Here is a 22,266-nt window from a genome sequence, read left to right as displayed (position 1 = left end):
AGGATCAGATCTTTGTAGGAGGAGAATCAGATGTACAGCCAGAAGGAGGAGATGAATTTAGAACAGCTTTCAAGAAAACTGCAAATATTACATTGCTTGATTCCATGCTGTTATTATGAAAATAAATATATATATTTATAATAGTTCCAGTTACTGAACTAATAGTTCCAATCAATCACATTGTTTTTGAATGTAGATTCATTAAATAGTGATATACACATGGATATTTAGTTTTATGGTCATCTATCAACAGGTGCGGCAACATTTCGCATTGCAGTAAGAACATAGCTCGGTTCATTAATAGTTCAAACATTCATCACCAGGGGGCAGAAATCCTAATATTTATACCGTTTGACCATTACTACCACTTATGATAAAACTAAATCTTGCCACCGTGTTGAACAAATACATGTTTGCACAAGATCTACTGAATATTATGAAAGCGTAACGGTGAGGGAATATCGCAGGCTCCTCTTGGATTAACAGTCAGTGTGTGGTTGGGGTTCAAGCGCAGGATCAACGAATGACTGAATCTTTTTCTATTAACAGATTCATTAGAATGAACCGTCCGAAAGAACCGATACACTAAAATGAATCGACTCATGAACGCCACTTGAGGGACATGTTGAGATGCGTTTCATCATCAGCTCCGCAAACGTTAAAAACGCGCACCGCTGCCTCGCGCTTGGAAACCATTCTCGTTACTAGGAAATCTTGACGATTTTCAAAAGCAAGTGTTTAAAAAGTCGAACAAAGATGGCGATAGCGTGAATACTTTCTGTTGGGTTACGCGCTCCCAAAACACCGGTGCGTAAAAGCGCAAAACTCATCTCGAAGGCTTACGGGAAGGATTTATCAGACTTTTCTCTCTAATAGCGGGGTAAACAGAGATTGCGGGTGGTAAATAGAGATTGTGGGGGTAAATAGATCTGTCTCTTTAAGTTGATGTGAAAGCCGATTAACGCTGATCTCGGTCGTGATTTTGTTGTACCGTCTGTTGACCGGATCTATTTTTGTTTTACGTCTCTGCACGCAATTTAGGGCGTACGTTTATTTATCTGTCCCTTTTGACGTCTTGAACTAGCTTTTCGTGTGTTATATACGCCTTTCTGGTAGCGCGCTTCTCCATCCCCGTGCGTAATTACGCTTCACGCGCGAGTGGAATCCCCTTGACGCTCAGCGGCGGCGCGCGCTGGGCTGAACTTCACACCATCTTCCTCTCAGTGTGTGACCGTCAGTGTGTGAAGGCGATGGGCTCAGTGTGACACCCCGGGCTGTGAAGATGCAGAAGAGCGTGCGCTACAATGAGGGACACGCGCTCTATCTGTCCACGGTGGCGCGTAAAGACGGCGTCAAGCGCGGCTATCTGAGTAAAAAAGCGGCGGAAAACAGCCGCTGGAACGAGAAATACTTCGCGCTTCACCAGAATATTCTCTTCTACTTTGAGAACGAGCAGAGCGCCAGGCCTTCTGGGATTTATCTGCTGGAGGGATGCACCTGCGAGAGGGTTCCAGCTCCAAAGGTGTCAACCAATGGAAAGGAGACTTCGGATAAACAGCAGGTGTGTATCTGACTTTAGTTTCGTTATTGAAGACACATGTTGAATTAAATGTTAGATTTGCAGCCAAATAAATGATGTCAATGTTTCAGTTTGAAATTGTGGAGGAGAGAGCCACGTGTTTGCTTTTGTTTACGAGCGCGTCTGTCCCTGTAAACGCAGTGGAGCAGTCTACTGGGGCGACTGGGACTTTTTGCCCTAGTGAATAATCTCAGAGTGATGGTTCGTTTTATGAAAGTCAGTTTCGGTTCAGGCTCATACCCCAAAGACTCGACCAAAAAGGTGTGGAACATTTACACCATATTCACGAAAAAGTTTACGACTGAGCACCTGTTGACCCTTTGTGACAACATGGCCCTTTTTGACAGCCTTTTAAGAGTGTCTGCAAAAATAAAAGGCAAAACTTCTCGTTAAGCAACAACATGTAAATTTAGACATAAATGATTGTTTAAATATAAAACAATTGAATTACTCTTTACCTTAGCAACCATATTAACAAGCAGACCATAGTTACCCAGTCTCCACCTGCCTGTTAGTGTAAAATGTAGCAGTCATTAGAGTTTATTGATCAAGAACCACAGTAAATATCTTTATATTGTAATATACATACATATAATGTTTTAAGGTCTTCATCAGATGTTTTTGAAATGAATCAAATACATCTGGGAGACTAAATATAAATATCATCCCATTATCAAGTTTACACATTCTGCTTCTTTCTTCACAGTTTGCATAACAAACCTTTATGTCAAGCTTTAACACATTTGTAATGAGTACAGAAAACCTGTTAATATCAGAGCCTTTTAATGTTATGTTGCACACCTGAAAAGCTATAGAAACATCTGTAGATACCGTACCGTATAATTCATAATGCTTGTGAAATATATAATTAACCAGAAGTCACTCTTTGTGGATGCAATCTTTGTTAACTATAGTAATTTTGGAAATTCATAGTTGAATGTTGAATTAATACTTTGATAAAAATAAGCGAACAATAAACCGACATGTCTTGGAGTCTGTGGTCGCATTAAGCAGCATTCTGCAGATTATGCTCTCATGTTCTGCGTATGAAGCAGATATATATTCTGATCCTCGGCTGTGAGTTTATACCACACGAGACCTGAAAGCCCCTCATCACCACGACAGACATCAATCCAACACGTGTGAGGTCGGCGTTTCATGAGCGGCCTAATGAGCAGCAGTGAGTTTTGTGGGGTTTTTTGAGCCCATGATGCTGAATCTGCAATCTGAATCATAATTCTCACTGATCCTGTGGAAAACCTGACCAGGTCATATTTCATTCCATATATAGAAAAATGAATATATTATTTTTTACAGTAATATTTATAATTAATTCGATTATAATATATATATATATATAATTATTAATTATTAAAAAAAAAAAATTCTTTCATTACATTTTTTATGTATTACAATTATGGATTATCTGCAGTTAAAATATAATATACATTTTAATATGTGCTTCATTTTCATGAAATCAAAGCAGATCTAGAAAAATGGTTTATGTTTTCTGATTGTTCTGATGGATTTGACAGGCTTGAAAGGTTAAAACTGCGATTGTGTTTTATGTTAATCATGTGTTACATCTGTAGGTGCTATATACACACATGTCACACTTATGTTATAAGAGATGTGGAAACCCACAGCACACATCTCTGAGCTTACAAACACATTCTCTGTTGGATCTAAAACATGTTCTGCCGTCTCCTGCTGCAAAAATATTTTCTCTTTTTTTTGTTTCTAAATTATTTGCTTACATTTTCTTAATGCAGTGTTTCTCATTTGCATGCATTATTTTTACCGTTATTATTTTTTCTGACCATTTGTTCTGTTGCATGTATATACTGTGTTGCAGCACAGGGATTTGGTTGCGCTCATCGCAGTGTTGCTGCATTACTGCGTCGCTTGGCTGCACGAAGGAGCAATTCATACAGCTTCAGAGCGCTCGAACGGCATTTTAAAAGCATATTCAATTGTGCTTTGATTTCTGGGCCAACTCAATTACACAGGATAATGTGATGTGCAAAGTAACCTGCATATTTAAAACGCTCATTTATTAGCAAACAAATCTGCATGAAGTGGCTGCGTTTAGTTTGGAATGAAATTACAATTAATCTTCCATGCTTTCAAATGCAATCCAACATTACAGTTTGCAAACTTTTGTTAATCCATTTCGAGCCATATTAATGTCATGCTAATGGATTATTAGCGTTATGAGAATGGCACGATCCCATTGACCGATATTTCCCCGTGCTGGGGTTTTGCCTATGCAGCAGTTTTATCTTCCTCTTTAAGCAAACCTGATCAAGATTAAGATGCAAATGAAATATGCTCGCCAGCGAGTCGGTGACTTGTGTTGCCATGGCGATCAGGTTTGATGTCATGTTCAAGTGGCGCTGTATTATGCTTGTAGCACTTGCTTAAAAATGTTGCGCAAGTTGCACGACATCAAGTCCACGGTGCACGACTTGACAACAACAATGCTTGTGAAATAGAGGAGATAATTATGCGAACAGCACAGATGTCTGTGTGAAGTCCGAGCCGTCAGTAAGCGTTGTGTGTGAGGCAATGAAGATGCGATGGATGGGGTTGTGTGGAGAGATGGTAGTTTTGTGGGTTGGTGAAGCACATTCAGATGTATGTGTAGAGCGGTCGAGTCTATTGTTAGAGTTGAGTTTAAACGAGGCCTGAGGCTGAAGCGCATTAAGAGACATCTCTGTGGTTACATAATCACACACACACACACCAGCCGTGCATCAGGAAAACACAAGCGAGCCCTTAAGCCTGTGTCCAATGAAACACACTCGTCTCTCTGTATCGTTCCTCTATGATTTGTATAAAAAAAACTGTGAAGAAACACGTCCGGGTCATAAGTTTGAATGTGATGTCAGAAAAAAGCAAGAAAATCTTAATCACAGACTTCCTTTACTTTTTGCAAAATATTATTACATTTTTGTTCAGTTTTTCTTTTGACTTGTGCTTCTTAGATTCATCTTTAGACTCTTAGAAAATGTTCTATAGTTTTATTGTAGTGAAAACGTAGTAGGATGTTAAAAGTAAACCAGTGTTTTGGCAATAACCATGAAATGAATATCTCCGTTATTGATATATTCATTTATATCATTAATATTTGTGTGATTACTTTGCCCAAAAGAGGAAACACAAAATAAACAATTTAAAGGTAAATTTCCTGAAATTTATATTATATTTATATGAGAAATAATTTCTCTAGATATTGTGATAATATCATTTATAAAAAATGATTTGCTGCAAAAACCCTGTAGTGCAAATCTGATATTGAGGGATTTGATCACATTTATTTTATATTCGTTTATATTTTTAGAATATTTATTTGATAATATTAATAAGATTAATGATATTTATGTTACCATAGTTTTACTACAAATATCAAGGTTAAACTATGGTTATAAAAGTAAGACTAGGGTGAATATGTGGTAACTGCACAAATTGTCCCACACGATTCAACCACAAGTAAAAAAAACTGTTGGTACCAAAAGGCTCAAAATACAAAAACAGCTTCTCATTCATAAAGTAGTTTGCCAGCGATACAGTTATATCAGTATTGGTATGATTTGATTGGCTGGTTGTGTGTGATTTCAGCGCTGAATTAGTCACACTGTCACTTGTTTGTAATAAATGCGTGTCAGTCATGCTGCCGGCTGCTGTTGTGCTGGATTTAGGTCAGTTTTAATGCTGCTGGCCATATGTGATGCTGTATGATGATCTGTTGACTGTACTGCATGACGGATGGTTTCGTGTCTTCAGCTTTATTTCCTGGTGATCTTCGGTCACGATGGACAGAAACCTCTGGAACTGCGGACAGAGGAAGATTCAGACTGTAGCGAGTGGGTGGAGGCCATTCAGCAGACCAGGTAGGGCTACAAATCACAAACGTTTGTCTTCTCTCCTCTGTGTACGGATCAATAAGAGCAGTTTCAGAAGATGCATGCTTTTGCTAGGTTCTGTTTCATGCACAATAATGTCCTTTCTCACAGGACAGACATTACAAACACAATCACTATAAAATGTCACACTGAAGTCTTTATTAGACAATAAGTTTGTATTTATTGTAGCAATTTCATTTATTGTATTAACTGTTGTATCTATTGTCTGTTATCTATCTGTCTTTCTATCTTTCTTTCTCTCTGTCTGTCTATGTCTTTTCATACATTTGTCTGTCTATCTGTCTAGTTATACATCTGTCTGCCTTTCTGAATGTGTGTCTGTCTATTGATACACCTGTCTTTCTTTTTATCTGTCTGTCTGTCTGTCTGTCTGTCAAATTCATACGTTTTGTCTGCCTGTATGTCTATTTGTCATCTCTCTGTTTGTCTGTCTATTCATACATCTCTCTGTGTGTCTGTCTTTCTATGCCTCTGTTTGTCAATCTGTCTGTCTATCAGTACTTCTGGCAGTCTTTCATACGTCTGAATTGACAGACATTGATAGACAGACAGACACACAGACAGATGTATGAATAGACAGACAGACAAACAGAGAGACATATAAATAGACAGACAGACAGATAAGATGTATAAATAGACAAACAGACAAGACTTATAAATTGACAGACAGAAAATTGTGTGAATAGACAGACAGCGGTATATTTAAATGTATTATCTGTCTGTCTGTCTGTTTATATGTCTGTCTGTCTGTCTATCTGTCAATTCATAAGCTTTGTCTGTCTGTATTTTAAAATTTATTTTTTGTCTGTCTGTCTATCTGTCTATTCATATGTCTTTCTGTCTGCCTGCTTACATGTCTTTTAATCTATCTGTCTATTCATACATCTTTCTGTCTGTCTGCCTGTCTGTCTGCTTACCTATCTGTCTATTCTTATGTCATTCTCTATTGTCTGTCAATCTATATGTCTATCCATACATCTGTCTATCTGTTTGTCTATCTATCTCTTCATCTCTCTCTAACATCTGTGAATCTAGGTGTTTAGATATTTCAATATTTCTGATGTTTCTTCCGAGAAAATTAACTGTATACTCTCGCAAGTGTCTCCTCTAGAGTTTCAGGATGGATCTCAGCAGTTTCTCAAAGCATGGACTCAGATCTCAATGTAAACTTCAACATTTCTGTCACTTGTTGGTTTATTTAGCTCAGATTTTTCTGTCTGTCGTCGGCAGTTACTCTGATCTCATCATCGAGCGGGAAGTTCTCATGCAGAAGTACATCCATCTGGTGCAGATCATGGAGACCGAGAAGGTGGCGGCCAATCAGCTGAGGACACAACTGGAAGATCAAGATACAGAGATCGAGAGACTGAAGGGAGAGGTCAGAGCTCATCTTCACCACCTTCTTCCACTTGCATCTCCTGTTCCTCCAATTAAAACCGCTCTGATGTTCTCACAGATTGTTGCTGTAAATAAAGCCAAGGAGAGGATGTTAATCTATCAGTCCAACCAGGAGGAGGAAGATCCAGACATCAAGAAAATCAAGAAGGTATTTGTCACGCGTTGGGTGACGAATAAAAGAAACATGTTTCTGCAGAGCTGTAGGGCGTGAGCATCTCCCCTCTTTGTTTCGCAGGTGCAGAGTTTCATGCGCGGTTGGCTCTGTCGGAGGAAGTGGAAGACCATCGTGCAGGACTATATCTGCTCGCCTCATGCCGAGAGCATGAGGAAGAGAAACCAGATCGTCTTTAACATGGTTGAGGCCGAGACGGAGTACGTCCATCAGCTCTCCATCCTCGTCAACTGCTTCCTGCGGCCGCTCCGAATGGCCGCCAGCTCCAAAAAGCCCACCATCAGCCACGATGATGTCAGCAGTATCTTCCTCAATAGGTGATTATTCTGCTCGTTCATGCCTGTGAGCAATGAAGGTGATCTTAATGGAAATGTCTGATTCTTACAATGGTGAAAGATTTGCATATTTAATTAAGAAATACTCTTAACTTTAAGTCCCTCCCAAACATCATTTATTTAAAAACTACTTAAAAATTCTGTCATCCTTTATTCACCCTCATGTGGTTTTAAACCTGTATATGAAAAGAATATATTTGGAGAAATGTCTCAATGGTTTTGACATTGTGGTCCATTATTGGTTACCAACGTTCTTCAAAATATCTTCTTGTGTGTTCTGCAGAAGAAAGAAACTCATGAGGGTGAATAAATGATGAAAGAATTTTCGTTTTTGCGGGAACTACCCCCCTACGTTTTTAAAGAATCACGAATTGACTAGAAAGTGATTGTTTACTTCTCTGTTTTTTTCTGTGTATTTTTCTTTATATCCCAGCGAAACCATCATGTTTCTTCACGAGATTTTCCATCAAGGCTTGAAGGCACGTATAGCCAACTGGCCAACATTAGTTTTAGGTGAGATTGTTCTTGATGCATGTCTTGGCTTGTGTGTTCGTAAAAGTTATCTTATATTTTCCAGTTCTTGAATCTCTCATACGTGTCTGTTTTCAGCTGATCTGTTTGACATCTTGCTGCCAATGCTGAACATTTATCAGGAGTTTGTGCGGAACCATCAGTACAGCCTGCAGGTTCTGGCCAACTGCAAACAGAACCGAGACTTCGACAAACTGCTGAAGCAGTACGAAGCAAACGCTGCCTGTGAGGGCAGAATGCTGGAAACCTTCCTCACGTACCCCATGTTTCAGGTGAACTCTGATCTCTAAATAATGAGAGTATAAATTACATATGATGGCAATGCATTGTGGGATACATTATCACACATGATGGTAGTGGGTCATCTGTGTATTTCATGAATATATGACATGTACTATAGCAGTATGGCTTTCTGTAGACGAGCACAGGCTATTTCTGTTGTATTGAATTCCGGTTTAATGATTATTATTGGTCCAGATCCCCCGATACATCATCACACTTCACGAGCTCCTCGCGCACACGCCTCACGAGCATGTGGAGCGCAAGAGTCTGGAATTCGCCAGATCCAAACTGGAGGAACTATCCAAGTACGTATCTGACTGAATTCTGCGTTTTAGAAAACAGATGGTTTTGTCCTTGATTCTGATTGGTTAAGCCACATAAATGACTCTAGAAACATACACCTGTGACCGCATTACATCAGTATTACTGTGATGCTGCGTCTTTGTTGCCTGGCAACCATTGTGCTATTCTGCAGAACTACATAGCATGGCGGAAGAATAAGTTTCTTTTAAACAAGATCATTACATTTTTGTCGTTTTATGAAAACTTGCCTGGTTGTGGTAATATTATATATTATAGGAATTATTCACCTTCAAAATGAAAATTCGGTCAACATTTACTCACCCTGTTGTCATTTTAAACCTGTGTGATTTTTTTCTACTGCAAAACACGAAAGAAGATATTTTGAAAAATGTTGGGAACCTAAAACCGTTGGTCCCCATTGACTTCTATTGTATGGACACAAAGCCAGTGCAAGTCAATGGGGACCAACGGTTCTCTTTTAATGAAATTGGTCAAAATATTTTATTTGTTTTCTGCAGGTGACAAGAGGGCGTGTAAATAATGAACATCATAAAATGTTTTTTTTAGATTCAGTAAAGAATCTTGTTCCTCAGGTTCCTGAGTTTCTATGTTCTTCTTTGGAGAATAAACGTTTAGTAACATGTTTTTTAGATCAGTATTTTATTTTATTTTACCAAGCAGCACACAGGTGATATTAAGGGAATTACATATTATTAAAGTGTTTTTATTCCTACATTTTCTGTTAATGCAATTCTCATGTATTATTAATTTTCTCAGGATCAAATTGGATCTTTATGCTTTTATCCCACTGGAAGCTTTTAAGAAAACCTTTCACTCCATACGAAAATTAATCACAGTTTTACTACAAACAAAACCAAGGAAACATGGTTACGACCATGGTAACCTCACATTAACTTTAGTTTTGCTTCAGTAACCACAGTTCTTTCATATGAAGCTCTGTGTGAGTTCACAGTGAACGCTCTCTTGAGGAGAACACGCCTGCCTGTGAATGCAAACAACATCATTAACATTTATGAAGATAATCATCATTTCAACAAGTCAGCGTGTAATGTTGACCTATTCGCGTTGGGTTCAACGATCATTTATCCAGCCACGTAAACATCAACACAGATGGAGTTTGTTTTCACGGATCATTTGGTTTGTTGATAGGGAACGTTTTCATGACGTTCTTCAAAGTGATCAAAACCTTTCTTGGAGTAACATTAAAAGGCCATTTTATAAACATTCTAAAAAACATTTTTCTTAGGTTGTTAGTGGACCACTTAAAACAGAAATGAACATTTTTGTTATCCGGGATGATTGTTTATTGTTTGTTCTCAGGATGATGCACGATGAGGTGAGCGACACAGAAAACATCCGTAAGAATCTGGCCATCGAGCGGATGATCGTGGAAGGTTGTGACATTTTGCTCGACACCAGTCAGACGTTTGTACGGCAGGGTGAGATATATTTCATTTTTTGCCATTCTTACAATCTGGTTTAGAAGGTAAAAAACATGAAACTCATTGGAACTCGTGACCTGGATCTGTTTATTTATCCGCTCATTCATTGAATTGAAAAAAAAGTTATTTATTTGGTTAAATCTGTCCGTTTATTTTGCAGGGTCTCTCGTCCAGCTGCCGTCTGTTGAGAAGGGGAAACTCAGTAAGGTGCGTCTGGGTTCACTGTCTCTCAAAAAGGAAGGTGAACGGCAGTGTTTCCTGTTTACCAAACACTTCCTCATCTGCACCCGGACCTCCAGCGGAAAACTGCACCTGCTCAAAGTGAGCAAATAAAGTTTTCCATCAGAGTTTTTCATCGCTGATTTGTGTCATGGCTTTATAAGTGAGTATCGTCCATCCTTCTCAAATACAGCAGGGAGGAACGCTGTCTCTGATCGAGTGTGCTCTGATTGAGGAGCTGGACGGCAATGATGAAGACTGTAAGTGTAACGCTTAACCCTGAAATAAATCACACATCAAAGACCAGAGTTGTTGGACTAGCACATGAACCCTATCAAAATACACATTAAAACATACTTTTTTATATAATGAGTTGAGTTTAAAGCTGTCCATGTGTTCTTCAGATTATTCTACCGGTCAGGGATTTAACCATCTCGAGTTTAAAATCGTGGTCGAACCTGCTGACGGTCCATCATTTTCTGTGGCTCTGCTCGCCCCGTCTCGACAGGAGAAAGCCGCCTGGACCAGCGACATCAGCCAGGTAACACACGTGGTTAATGGAAAGCCAACGCTTAAGGGATGTTTGTGCATCGTTTTTTAACATCAAGCCATTTACTGTGTATTCAGACTTTGTCGGTACGTGCATTACCTGTGATTTAAACTCATGGCCTTAGTGTGTTGTTAATGACATGCTCTAACAGTTGAGCTATAGCGGAAGTTTAGAAAATATTTGCATTGATATAAACAAATTAAGTAGATTTTACAGAAACGGTTTCTTTGGGTATTTTAGTTTGAACTGTCTGTTTTAGAAATCCGTTAGGGTTATTATAGTAAAAATTTTAAATCAATTTTTTTTACATTTATTGAAAGTAAATAATTAACTAAAATAGAAATAAATAAACGTTTATTGCAAAATTAAAATATATAGAAACGATGAAAAATTAAACTAAATATATATATATATATATTATTTAAAAATCTATCATTCAAATAAAAAACAAAATATATCTACTACACATTTTGGCTGTTGACTTGTAATAATTTTTAATATTTCATATTATGATTGTTGAATATTTTTGTTATAATTCTTGAACATAAAAAATGGCTACATTTTAATCTATAAATGTATTTGCTAAATTGTTCACTTTGTGTCCCCTTTTCCTCCTTTGCTCAGATTTGCACATTTACAATGAAAATAGTGACTGAATGATTGACTGATCAGATAGTGACTGATTTTGCATATTTTTCCCTGTTTTAGTGCATTGACAACATTCACTGTAACGGCTTGATGACCAGCGTGTTCGAAGAAAACTCTAAAGTCACCGTTCCTCACATGATCAAGTACGATACATCACTTACATACAGTAACAATGAAAATTGTAAAAAGAGCTATAAAAAAACCTGACTTGACTTGACCTTAAATGACATTTATTAAACGTATTTGTCGTTTTATCACGCCTCTTTAGTGAAATAAACTCATCCATGAATGCAATCCACAGGTCTGATGCCCGGCTGCACAAGGACGATGTTGACATCTGCTTCAGCAAGACTCTGAACTCCTGTAAGGTCCCACAGATCCGTTACGCCAGCGTTGAGAGACTCCTGGAGCGCCTGACCGACCTGCGCTTTCTGTCCATCGACTTCCTGAACACCTTCCTGCACACGTATCGCATCTTCACCACCGCCACCGTGGTAATGGACAAACTGGCTGACATCTACAAGAAACCCTTCACGTCTATACCCGTGAGGTGAGAGCGGCCATGTTTGAACGGTTTAACGTTGATCTATTATTTGAAGCATGTCGGTAATGACTGTTTTTAAACAGGTTTCCCTTTTGCTTTCTTATTTTGTACACCGACACACGCATATTACAACGTTTACATCCATCTTTGTGTACTAATTGTGGTCCCCCGAAACTCACAGTGTTCCCTCGATCCTCTACTTCCCACGATCCTCTTGTTTCCTCCCCTGCTGTCACTCACAGGGTTCAGTATCATTCATCCGACCGTTTGTCCATCTCCTCCATCTGTCCAGACTACAGTCTGAAGATCACGAGACTCGCGCTGGACCAGTCCAAGTAACTCATCTCTCGTCTGTGACTCACTCTCGTTTCATTTTACCTGTTTATTTACATACATTTCCATTTCATTTAAACCTCAAAAACATCATTTCGTTTTTCACGGCATTTTCCACCAGAGATTATATACATAGATGCCTCATCATTGTTTCCATAGATCACCCACCAGTTTGGAAAGGTCCGTGAACACACTGTGTGTCTGGAACTGTTACACACATTTATCAGTAATGTGCTGTTGTGTATTCGCAAACATTATATTTGCTAAACCAACACAATACAACAAGAAATTAAAATTATCACAGTCCAAAAGCAAACGAAATGTGGACTCTTTTGGAGCGATCGAAATGTGGCATCTACATATACATATCTATGTTTTCCACTACCTGCGAGATGTTCATATTAAACAGACTGTAACTTTACAGTAAATGAGGTGTTTATGTAAATAACTTCTGCTGACAGAGACAGAGATGAAAAGCCTGATATTGTGAGCCACATTTACATAAAGTGACTGTTCCACACTGTTGATTATTCTCTCTATGAAGCGCCCACTTGAAAGAAACAGATATTTCATGTGAAAAAAACAGTTGTGTATTGATTCATACAGTTTGATATTGCAGTTGTGCGTCACGTTGAAACCAAAGCACACTCGACCATGTTAAAAAAAAAATATGCAAACGCTAAGAAATATCTTGTTTTCAGGACAGTTCCCCCCAAAAATATTTTTTATTTCTGCAGAACTCAATAAATGATGACAGAATTGTTCTTTTTGGGTGAACTATCCCTTTAAATAATTTTCATCTTGAGGTCCACACGAGACGCTTTTGCAGCATCATTTCTATTAATTCTTGGTTGGGCTGGGAGATGGTTTGATGAACATTAATCTCTTTTATTGGCCTTTAAATGTGTGTTACAATAAGAAACTTAGGGCCTGGAATTTTGCATTGTATAAGGAAATCATATTTCATGCTTATAGGAATGAAGTCCTCAGGTTTTTTTTATCTTAAAGCTGCAGTTGTGTATCTTTTGCCTCTCTATTGCCACCTCTGTTCAAATCGTGGAATTGCAGTTTACTGTACGTACTTTTTTTTATACATTTGCATTTACATTTAGCAGATGCTTTTTATCCAAATCCCTTAAAAACATAAACGTAGGTAGGAAACCAGAAACATTTTTGACTTAATAAACAGTAAAAAAAATATTGGATACAATACAAATGATTCAAAAGATAGAGGTATACAGTATATGTACTTATCTTTACCTGTATTGAAGTCTGACACGACAGATCAAATGATAAATTGTTATTATAAGCTCACTGTTGTGAATCAGTGCAAGGTAAAGAAACACAGATTTGACAAAAAGTTACAGAATGCACCTTCAACCTTAACGTTTTCTTTCTTGTCAACACACATTGGTGGTTGTTAGATGATGTGCGTTTACTAACACCTTTCTGTCTTACCTGGATGCTTCAGGTCCCTTGAACTTTTCTTCGCCACAAACCAGGGCCCCTGGAGCGGAGAGCATCTAAATAACAAATCCCCGCGGCTGTCCCGCAAGTTCTCCTCCCCCCCGCCCGTATCCATCACGTCCCGCGCCGCTTCCCCCATCCACGCCCGCAAACTGTCCCTCAGTTCTGCCATGGGCTGTAGGAGTGGAGCTTTGGACCTGTCAACGGTCACTTCGTCTGCGGCCGGCAGCCCGACTTCCACCTACACCCCCCTCATCTCCTCCCCGCCACCCACCAAAGCCCCTCTGGACCTCAGCCGGGGCCCCGGCTCACCTGAACTCGCACCCTCGGCTCCTGAAGAGGGCGGGGAGCTGCCGCGTATAGACGCCTTTTGCGGGAAACTGCGCAGGAGCATTCGGCGAGGTAAGATGGAGACCGCTCTCTAGATTGTCTGATCTGCTGTGCTTTCACATCATACTCACCCCCTCAGAAGAATATGAATGCATTTACTCATTACGATACTCTTCTGAATGTACATGTTGTCATTGTTTGTGTCGTATACGATGCAGTTAATCGTAAAAAGTCCACGAGAGGATTCACGTCCCTCGGTGTTTAGTCATAATGATCCAAAGCAAAACAGCATTGAGATTGTCTGATGGTCCTGACAGCTGTTCTGGAGTCAGTGTCAATGGAAAAGTTCATTCCCGAGACGCCCGTGTCGAGTGAGACTGGAGATCTGTCGCCCTGCCGATCTCCATCCACCCCACGACACCTGCGGTACAGACAGGCTGCAGGTACCATCACAGAAGCCTTTTAATATATTCAACACATCGACTTTAATATTCAACAATCCGCCTTTACTGTTACTCGAGGTTTCCTGCATCAAAAAAATATCTGTTTTATATGTCCGTTTTATGTGATCTGCTCACGTAAGACTTCTGTATGTACAGTAAATGTCAATGGCATAGTTCACGCTGTCATTCATCTGCGCTGAAGTAAAGTTATTTATTAAACATTTCATTGAAAATAATTGGTTGAGAATACATCACATGATTTTTCATTTTCAGAGGCTGTGTCAACCGATTTCTAAAGACAAGAAATGATCCCATCCTCACCTACAGCTTTTTATATTTTTATATCTCACCTCTGTGTTGTTTGTCGTCTCATTAATTTGCTTGCGTTCGAATAGGTCAGTCTCCCGACAGCTCCCGCTGTTCCGTCTCTCCGGCCTCCGCGTTCGCCATCGCCACGGCCGCGGCCGGACACGGCAGCCCACTAGGTCAGACGACACTGATGCCCTCAGACGGCTTCACGGCCTTCAGTTATGATGAAGCTGTGAGGAGGAGGTCATCTCACACTATTCTCTTGATCTCATTCAGGATTCGGCAACTCGGAGAAAACATACGACAAAGAGTTCCTCATCCGCAGGGCCGCCACCAACCGAGTGCTCAATGTTCTGCGTCACTGGGTTTCCAAACACTCACAGGTTTGTGTGACTTTCTTCATTTCCAGTCCGTCCTGTTGTTTCTCCTGCTCCCGACTGATTTGTTGGTCATGACCTTGACATGTTATGCAAAAGGGACAATATTATAAGAACTGCAAAACCAGTGTCATCGTCTCTTTAAGTCTTTCTCCGGCAAAGGCAAGATTGCGTTCTTCTGCATATCAATTTCATTGTTAATTCACAGTTATTTTGAAAGAGTATGGCATCTACAGATCGAACGTGAGCAAATGTTCTGTCTGTTTTGACCATCGTTCTGAATCTGATCTGAACAAAGTCTTCAACAAAAACACAATTTTCTCAGCCTTTTGTTCAATATTGTGTTTTTTAAAACATCTTGGTTAAAACGTTTTTTTTCTAAAGCAAAGGATATTTTCTTTCTTTTGATGATGTTTATTCGTATATTCATAGAAGAAAATATCATGAATATAACTTCAGACTTTTCTTGCTGTTTATTTTTTGTAATATATAAAAACGTCTTTAAAATCCAAAATTGAAATGTATCTATAACATCTTTTTTTGATTGGACTGTTTTAATAGATCAAACTTCTTAGTAAGGAACGAGTCATTTGAGTCTGTTTAGACACGACATTTGATGTCAGTAATGGACACGTGGTTTCCTTCAATTTTAGAAGTTATTTATTTTTCTTTTCTAAGAACTCACACGCAGTTTATGTTGAGTGTTTGTCATTGTTTTTGGCCTGCTGTGTGTGACTGGATTCTAACAGAGCCGCAGCTGTAAATAATCAGCTCATGTGTGGCATCCTCACACCTCCTCAGTCGAGTCTCTGTCACACCTGCTGTACTCTGCAGTCCTTCATTGAGAGTAATAGTGTCTGAGCTTAATGTCATCGGACCCCGCAGGGCCCGTGAGGGTCGCTCGAGTGTCCAGAACATCACAACACGACAGGCTCACCATCTTCCACATATATCTCTCACCTTCTGTCCAAAACATTATAGTGTTGAGTATATTGTAGAAATATTGTGTATGTATATATATATATATATATATGTATATAAACACTGATGGTCAAAAGTTTTGACAAACATGTTTCTTGTGATCTTAAAAACCTTTTAATCTGTTTCAATGTTTGAAATGACTAGTGTAGATAAAATATAATGGTTCCAACATATTCATTTCTTTCTTTAGGAAGATGTTTGAAATAGATTACTTGAACCAAATAATGAATAAAAAGCAGGCAATAAGGTTCCAGCATAGATGTAAATTCCTTCTGTACTGTTTAAAAAGCATCCTAGATTGAGAACTGAAGAATCTTAGAGGTGGAAGGCAAAGGGTGTCTACTGTGAAGATACAAAAATATAATGTATTCATTTATTTTGAGTGTTTTTAATCACGACATAATTTTCACAGCTACAACTGTTATTCCATGGTTTTGATGAGTTTGTTATAGGGATGTAACAATATCAAAAATCTCACGGCACGATAATACCTCGGGGTTAAATTGATTGCAGTATTTTCAATGGCAAATGATGACTTGGAAACGTGCCTCTTTTCTTTATCCACGAATCATAATGGTTGCATAGAGGTATGAGTTATCATTGATATGGGTAAAATCCCTTTTATTAAATAAAATAATTGCATCTGATGGACCTTGCCAAAGGTAACATCTATTATTTTTTCCAACATTCTCTATGTTAGGCCTTGAAGACCTATCGTTTCATACAGCCATGTGACCACGATAATATTAAGACAATTTTGCTATTGCGATAACACGATATCCATATTGATACATCCCTAATTTATTATATTTAAATGTGGAAAAAATGTAAATAAGGAATGAGACAAACTTTTGACCGGTAGTGTATGTAGAGAGAGAGAGAGAATATTCACAAAACAATTGAATGATAAGATAATTATGAAATTTTATTGGTAGGTCTTCTATCAGTTTGGTTTAAAAGGGGGAAAAATGCTTATTTGTATGAACACACACTTTTTCTTCAGCTCGTGTGTTTTTCTGTGATTTGCAGGACTTCGAGATGAACGCCGAGCTGACGACGGCCGTGATTTCTCTCCTGGAGGAGGTGCTGAGAGATCCTGATCTAATGCCTCAGGAACGGAAGGCAACAGCCAACATACTGAGGTGAAGCCTGAAAACATTATCATTCAATCCACATTTGTGTGCTTCTGTTGCATAATTTGTGTCTGGTCAAAAATAAGTTGACCGTCTCTCAGGTGGATAACGCTCCTGCTTTTCCTCAGTGCTTTATCTCAAGACGACCAGGACGACTCGCAGCTTAAGATCGAAGACATCGTGCAGATGGTGAGTGTAGCATGTTCACGCCTCCAACAAACTAGACACAACATATAAATATTTTCCGCCTCTGCCATACGCACGCAACGTGCAGCATAACATTTGACCAATGAGATGTGGGGCTACCCAACATCCCACAACAACAGAAACCAACATCATAATATAAAAGTGCATTTATCGTTTTTTGCATTCTGTATTTTGCCATATATTAAGATAGATATTTTTTGTTTTTGGGTACTGCTTATTTTTTCTGTATTCTGTATTGCTAAATTGTGAAAACAAGTAAATACTATAGTTATAAGTACAAAGATAAAAATGCATCCTTGGATAAGACTGTATTCATCTCAAACATACACAAGTGGACTGCGTTTTGGAATCTTTTCACCATACTGTCTAATAAAACTATACAGACCAAATAATAATAACTTTGAACGCTTGTTGAGCTGTGTTGTTTAATTGACTCGCAGACTGTCGCGTTTATTTTCCAGTCCGAGTGTCCGAGGTCAGAATGCTTCGAGTCGCTCTCCGCCATGGAGGTCGCTGAACAGATCACACTGTTGGATCATATAGTGTTCAGGAATATTCCATACGAGTGAGTGTTCATGACTCTATTTCATCAGAATACTTTATTTTTCATAAAAAAATGGAACGAAACTGAGAATTAGGATTATAGCTGAAAAAATAGCTCAGAATTTTGCTTGAGATTCTTTATCATTCCTCTTCCTCTTTATTGTTATACAACTGTGGAACAAAATAAGAGACCATTAAGATTTTCAATTAAATCAGCACTGTGGTCTTTTCAGTCCAAAACTGTAAAAAAAACTTATTTTTTTCCCTAAATAGATGTAGAAATATAACTGTTGTAAGAGTGAATATGAATTTATTTTCTTTGCGGTATTTGAGGTCTGAAAAAAACTTAATGTTATTTTCACCTGTTTCTCCAGTTTTATTTTCTGTAAATAAATGCAAATACTGTAGAAACAATATTTTCATTAGAAATTTGTGAAAAACACTGTGAAAAATATTAGTAGATCACAGAACAAACAAAACCGATTGTTTTACCTAAACACATACCTATACATTGTAAATAAAACAACCTGAAAATTATTTTGAAATGATCTCTTAATTTTTTTCCACGGCTGTAGTTGTGTCGTTAACTCTATTCTCTCACATTAAGAAAGAGTTTTAAAACATTATACTTACGGTTCCAGGTTAATGGATTTAACATGTTGTCCTTCACCAAACTTTGACTTTCCAGAGAGTTTCTCGGTCAGGGCTGGATGAAGACGGACAAAAACGAAAGAACGCCGTACATCATGAAGACCAGTCAACACTTCAATGATGTAAAAATCACATCTAAACAGTCACACGTTCACCACACCTACACATATACTATAACAGTAAATGAATCATCAGAGCGATGAAAGAATGCAAATATAGAATATAGTAACCAGGAACTCAATAAACAAATCTTCAGAGTAGCCACATGAGATGAAATCTCTGCACTCATTGACATTTGATAAAAGATTTAGAATCCATTTGTTTCTTTGGAATAATCAGCAAAAGCCAAGAACATAAGAAGGTTCAATCGAGATGTTATATTGTTTTTATATGTATTGGGTTTCAGATGAGTAATCTGGTGGCTTCTGAGATCATGGCTCATGCAGACGTCAGCTCAAGAGCCGGATCCATCGAGAAGTGGCTCGCCGTGGCAGACATATGCCGCTGTCTAAACAACTACAACGGTGTCCTGGAGATCACATCTGCCCTCAACCGCAGCGCCATCTACAGGTTAAAGAAAACATGGGCCAAGGTCTGCAAACAGGTGCGTTCAAACATCACCTCACACTCGATGAGGGTCTTTTTAACATTTCAGTGGAAACAGAACACACACATAAGGTCTTTTCCAAACGGAAGTGAGCATCTCTTCTCCCTTAGAAGGGCTGAGCCCTTGATGTGAACTCTTTAAAGGATGTAGGGCACTGTCTCACAAAGGGAACGACTGGCCAAATGTTACCTTGGCAACGGCCCACGTGCACTCGAAATCCAGCGGTCAGTTGTTGAAAAGAAATTATTGTTAAATATTGTCTCGTTATGTCTTATTTCTCCGTGTTTTTTCACTCCAAAACATTTGATAAATGAAACCTTTAAAAAAAGTTACTATTATAAAACATATTAAACATACTTTCCTATAATCTAAATGATCTCATACTATATTTTAACCATATTAAATCATAATTATCACTGAGAAAAATTGTGTAAAACACTGAAACTATATTATTGTGCTTAAATTTGTAGATATCGTCAAATTCCAGCACCACATTTGCTTCAAAATACGTCGCGAGGACTCGTAAACCAAAATCACGTGATCACAAACGGAGCTCACGTTGAGGTGTACACTTTAGTTTGGAACGGCCAAGGGCATAAATGACGTTTGGAAAATTCCCACACACAATGATCAAATGTCCCACATCAACGTCAGCACGTCAGCAGAGAAAATTGTATTTACCACACTGCATTGCTTGGTTTTTAAAGTTGATAAAGGTATAAAGAAAAATTCAAGGATTTTCTTTGTTGTCAGACCAAAGCGCTCATGGACAGACTGCAGAAAATCGTTTCATCTGAAGGGAGATTTAAGAACCTGAGAGAAACTCTGAAAAAGTAAGTTTTTAATGTAAAAAAATACAGGAATGGAAATACTGTTATTTGTTAATATTCAGGGTGATGGTTGTTTTGTAGTTGTAACCCTCCGTGCGTGCCGTATCTGGGGATGTACCTGACGGATCTGGCGTTTATTGAGGAAGGAACGCCGAACTTCACTGAGGAGGGTCTAGTCAACTTCTCTAAAATGAGGATGGTAAATCACCTCCATCTACACAATTTTTAAGCTTGATGCTTTGTGTAGAAAGTCGTGTTTGGTTCTTTAAAATGCATGGGTGAGAGGGTTTAAAGTCTCAAATATGTTCTCTTGTCTTAGATTTCACACATAATAAGAGAAATCCGTCAGTTTCAGCAGACCCCCTACAGGATCGAGCTTCAACCTAAGGTACACTCTCGTTTTATCATCATAAAGAAGACGAATCCAATTCACACTACATTCTACTCGAAAGAGACAATCAGAATATCTTTTTCAGTCACTATTTAAGGAACTTTTTAAACCGGATGTTTTGATTGGTTTCTTTCAGGTAACGCAGTACCTTCTTGACAAAACTCTTGTAATGGATGAAGACACGCTGTATGAATTATCTCTGAAGATTGAGCCACGTCTCCCACCCCTCAACTAAACATAATGACTGCAGAAGAAAGATATCAGAAGTGAGAAGCTTTTAACATCAAATAGAAACAGGCCAGTTGGTGGGAATCCAGCCATACATCTGATGCGAAGTCTGTTCAGTATGGAAACAGCAACAATTCAACTCCATATCGCTCTTGCGTAGGTGATATTTCTGCTTTGACATGTGAATATTAAAAACATTGCATATTTAAAACCACAGAATGTATGTGTGCATGGAATGGACGTTGTTTGAGATAATTTGGGTATCATGATTCTAATGATGTAAACTCAGGTTTAAATGTGCCTATTTGTATATTATGTACAGTTCTAATATTTTTAGCATGATACATTTCAGCATCTGCGAATGTTTTCCCCGAATGTTCATGACGTTTTTAGAAGACCCATTATTCCTTTGCTATCACATTTAAGAAGTTTTGTATGTGTATAAATCTATATTTTGATGTATATGAATATGTGATATGTGTTGAATGAGGCTGAACAGTGTTTACCTGTAACTGGCTGATCCTATTCTGAACGAGAATCCCCATCATTCCTCCGCTTTCAAACTTCTGCTCGTGTCGCGGCAACACCTCCATCTATTGGAGTTGAATGGCTTTACCAAGCCTCTTGATAGTTTACCAGATCAAACCCGTTTGACTATAGTCATTTATTAATGAAGCTGCATCTGTTTATTGAGCATGTTTGTTTCTGTCAGTAGAAGTGTTTTTGAGGCATGAATCTGAATTTAAATATAGCTGCATATTTTAAATAGGAACTTCAATTTTACTTTACGTTTAACACCAGACGATTCTTTGGTTATGTAGGTCTTCTTATGACACTCAAAAAGATCTGCCCAACGATCACTATATTTATGTATGTTTGTATGTATGTACATGGTCCTTAAATGAATTTCGAAGAATGCCATGATAACACCGCAGTACCAAAAAATGTTTTTGGTGAGTGCAGATGAAATTGTTTACTTTGACATAAACAGAAAATCATTGTCGGTTTACAGGTTGTTTTCAGAAAAAACACACCCATTTTTTTTGTACAAAGAAATTATTAAGTTATTGTTTTATGAATGCAAACATTTATGGAATGTGTTCGTTTTTAAGTTTAACATCTTTAAATTTATTTAATTTTAGTGTATTGGTTTGTTTTCTGTAAAATCGTCACGAAAGAACTGTTGTGTTGTTTTTGTTATAAATGTACTAAATTCATCCACGGTTTCTTGACATCTGTTTTGTTAAAAACTCCATACAAATGTATCCATCATGTATGTTTTTAAAACTTCTGAAATAAAACTGTCTTTTCATCTGTATTTGAGCACAAATCTCTGATCAAATGTTATTTGATAAATGGATACATCAGTAATTGTAAATGTAAATGTAAGAAAGTACATTAAGTCCACAGGTGACGATGGTTTTAAGGCTCTGTATTTAGAGGCGGCCAGTGCTGAAAGTTGGACCATGGTGGCAGGTCTCAAGGG

At 38.2% G+C, this 22,266-nt stretch overlaps 1 protein-coding gene across 3 annotated transcripts; it reads left to right on the top strand.

The window, feature by feature from the left end:
• The first annotated feature begins 636 nt into the window (after positions 1 to 636).
• rasgrf2a (Ras protein-specific guanine nucleotide-releasing factor 2a) lies at positions 637 to 22,025 on the top strand. 3 transcript variants are annotated; one of them, XM_056736333.1, is made up of 28 exons: positions 637 to 1,561; positions 5,366 to 5,472; positions 6,736 to 6,883; positions 6,962 to 7,051; positions 7,139 to 7,392; positions 7,844 to 7,923; positions 8,020 to 8,213; positions 8,419 to 8,528; positions 9,868 to 9,986; positions 10,150 to 10,310; positions 10,402 to 10,468; positions 10,613 to 10,749; positions 11,467 to 11,549; positions 11,708 to 11,956; positions 12,193 to 12,285; positions 13,755 to 14,152; positions 14,398 to 14,523; positions 14,919 to 15,008; positions 15,109 to 15,215; positions 17,220 to 17,332; positions 17,452 to 17,512; positions 17,992 to 18,095; positions 18,762 to 18,846; positions 19,131 to 19,328; positions 20,085 to 20,164; positions 20,243 to 20,360; positions 20,481 to 20,549; positions 20,689 to 22,025. In XM_056736333.1, the coding sequence occupies exons 1-28, from the start codon at positions 1,283 to 1,285 to the stop codon at positions 20,785 to 20,787; spliced, it is 3,819 nt and encodes a 1,272-aa protein (XP_056592311.1). In that variant the 5' UTR covers positions 637 to 1,282; the 3' UTR covers positions 20,788 to 22,025. The 3 variants fall into 3 exon arrangements, with proteins under 3 accessions (XP_056592311.1, XP_056592310.1, XP_056592312.1); XM_056736332.1 differs by having other exon boundaries at positions 17,971 to 18,095; XM_056736334.1 differs by lacking the exon at positions 12,193 to 12,285.
• The last annotated feature ends 241 nt before the right edge of the window (positions 22,026 to 22,266 follow it).

The sequence above is a fragment of the Triplophysa dalaica genome, chromosome 22 (assembly GCF_015846415.1).
Source record: "Triplophysa dalaica isolate WHDGS20190420 chromosome 22, ASM1584641v1, whole genome shotgun sequence".
Lineage (NCBI taxonomy): Eukaryota > Metazoa > Chordata > Actinopteri > Cypriniformes > Nemacheilidae > Triplophysa > Triplophysa dalaica.
The sequence above is the reverse complement of the archived record's forward strand: the minus strand, read 5'-3'. Positions and strand labels throughout refer to the sequence as shown.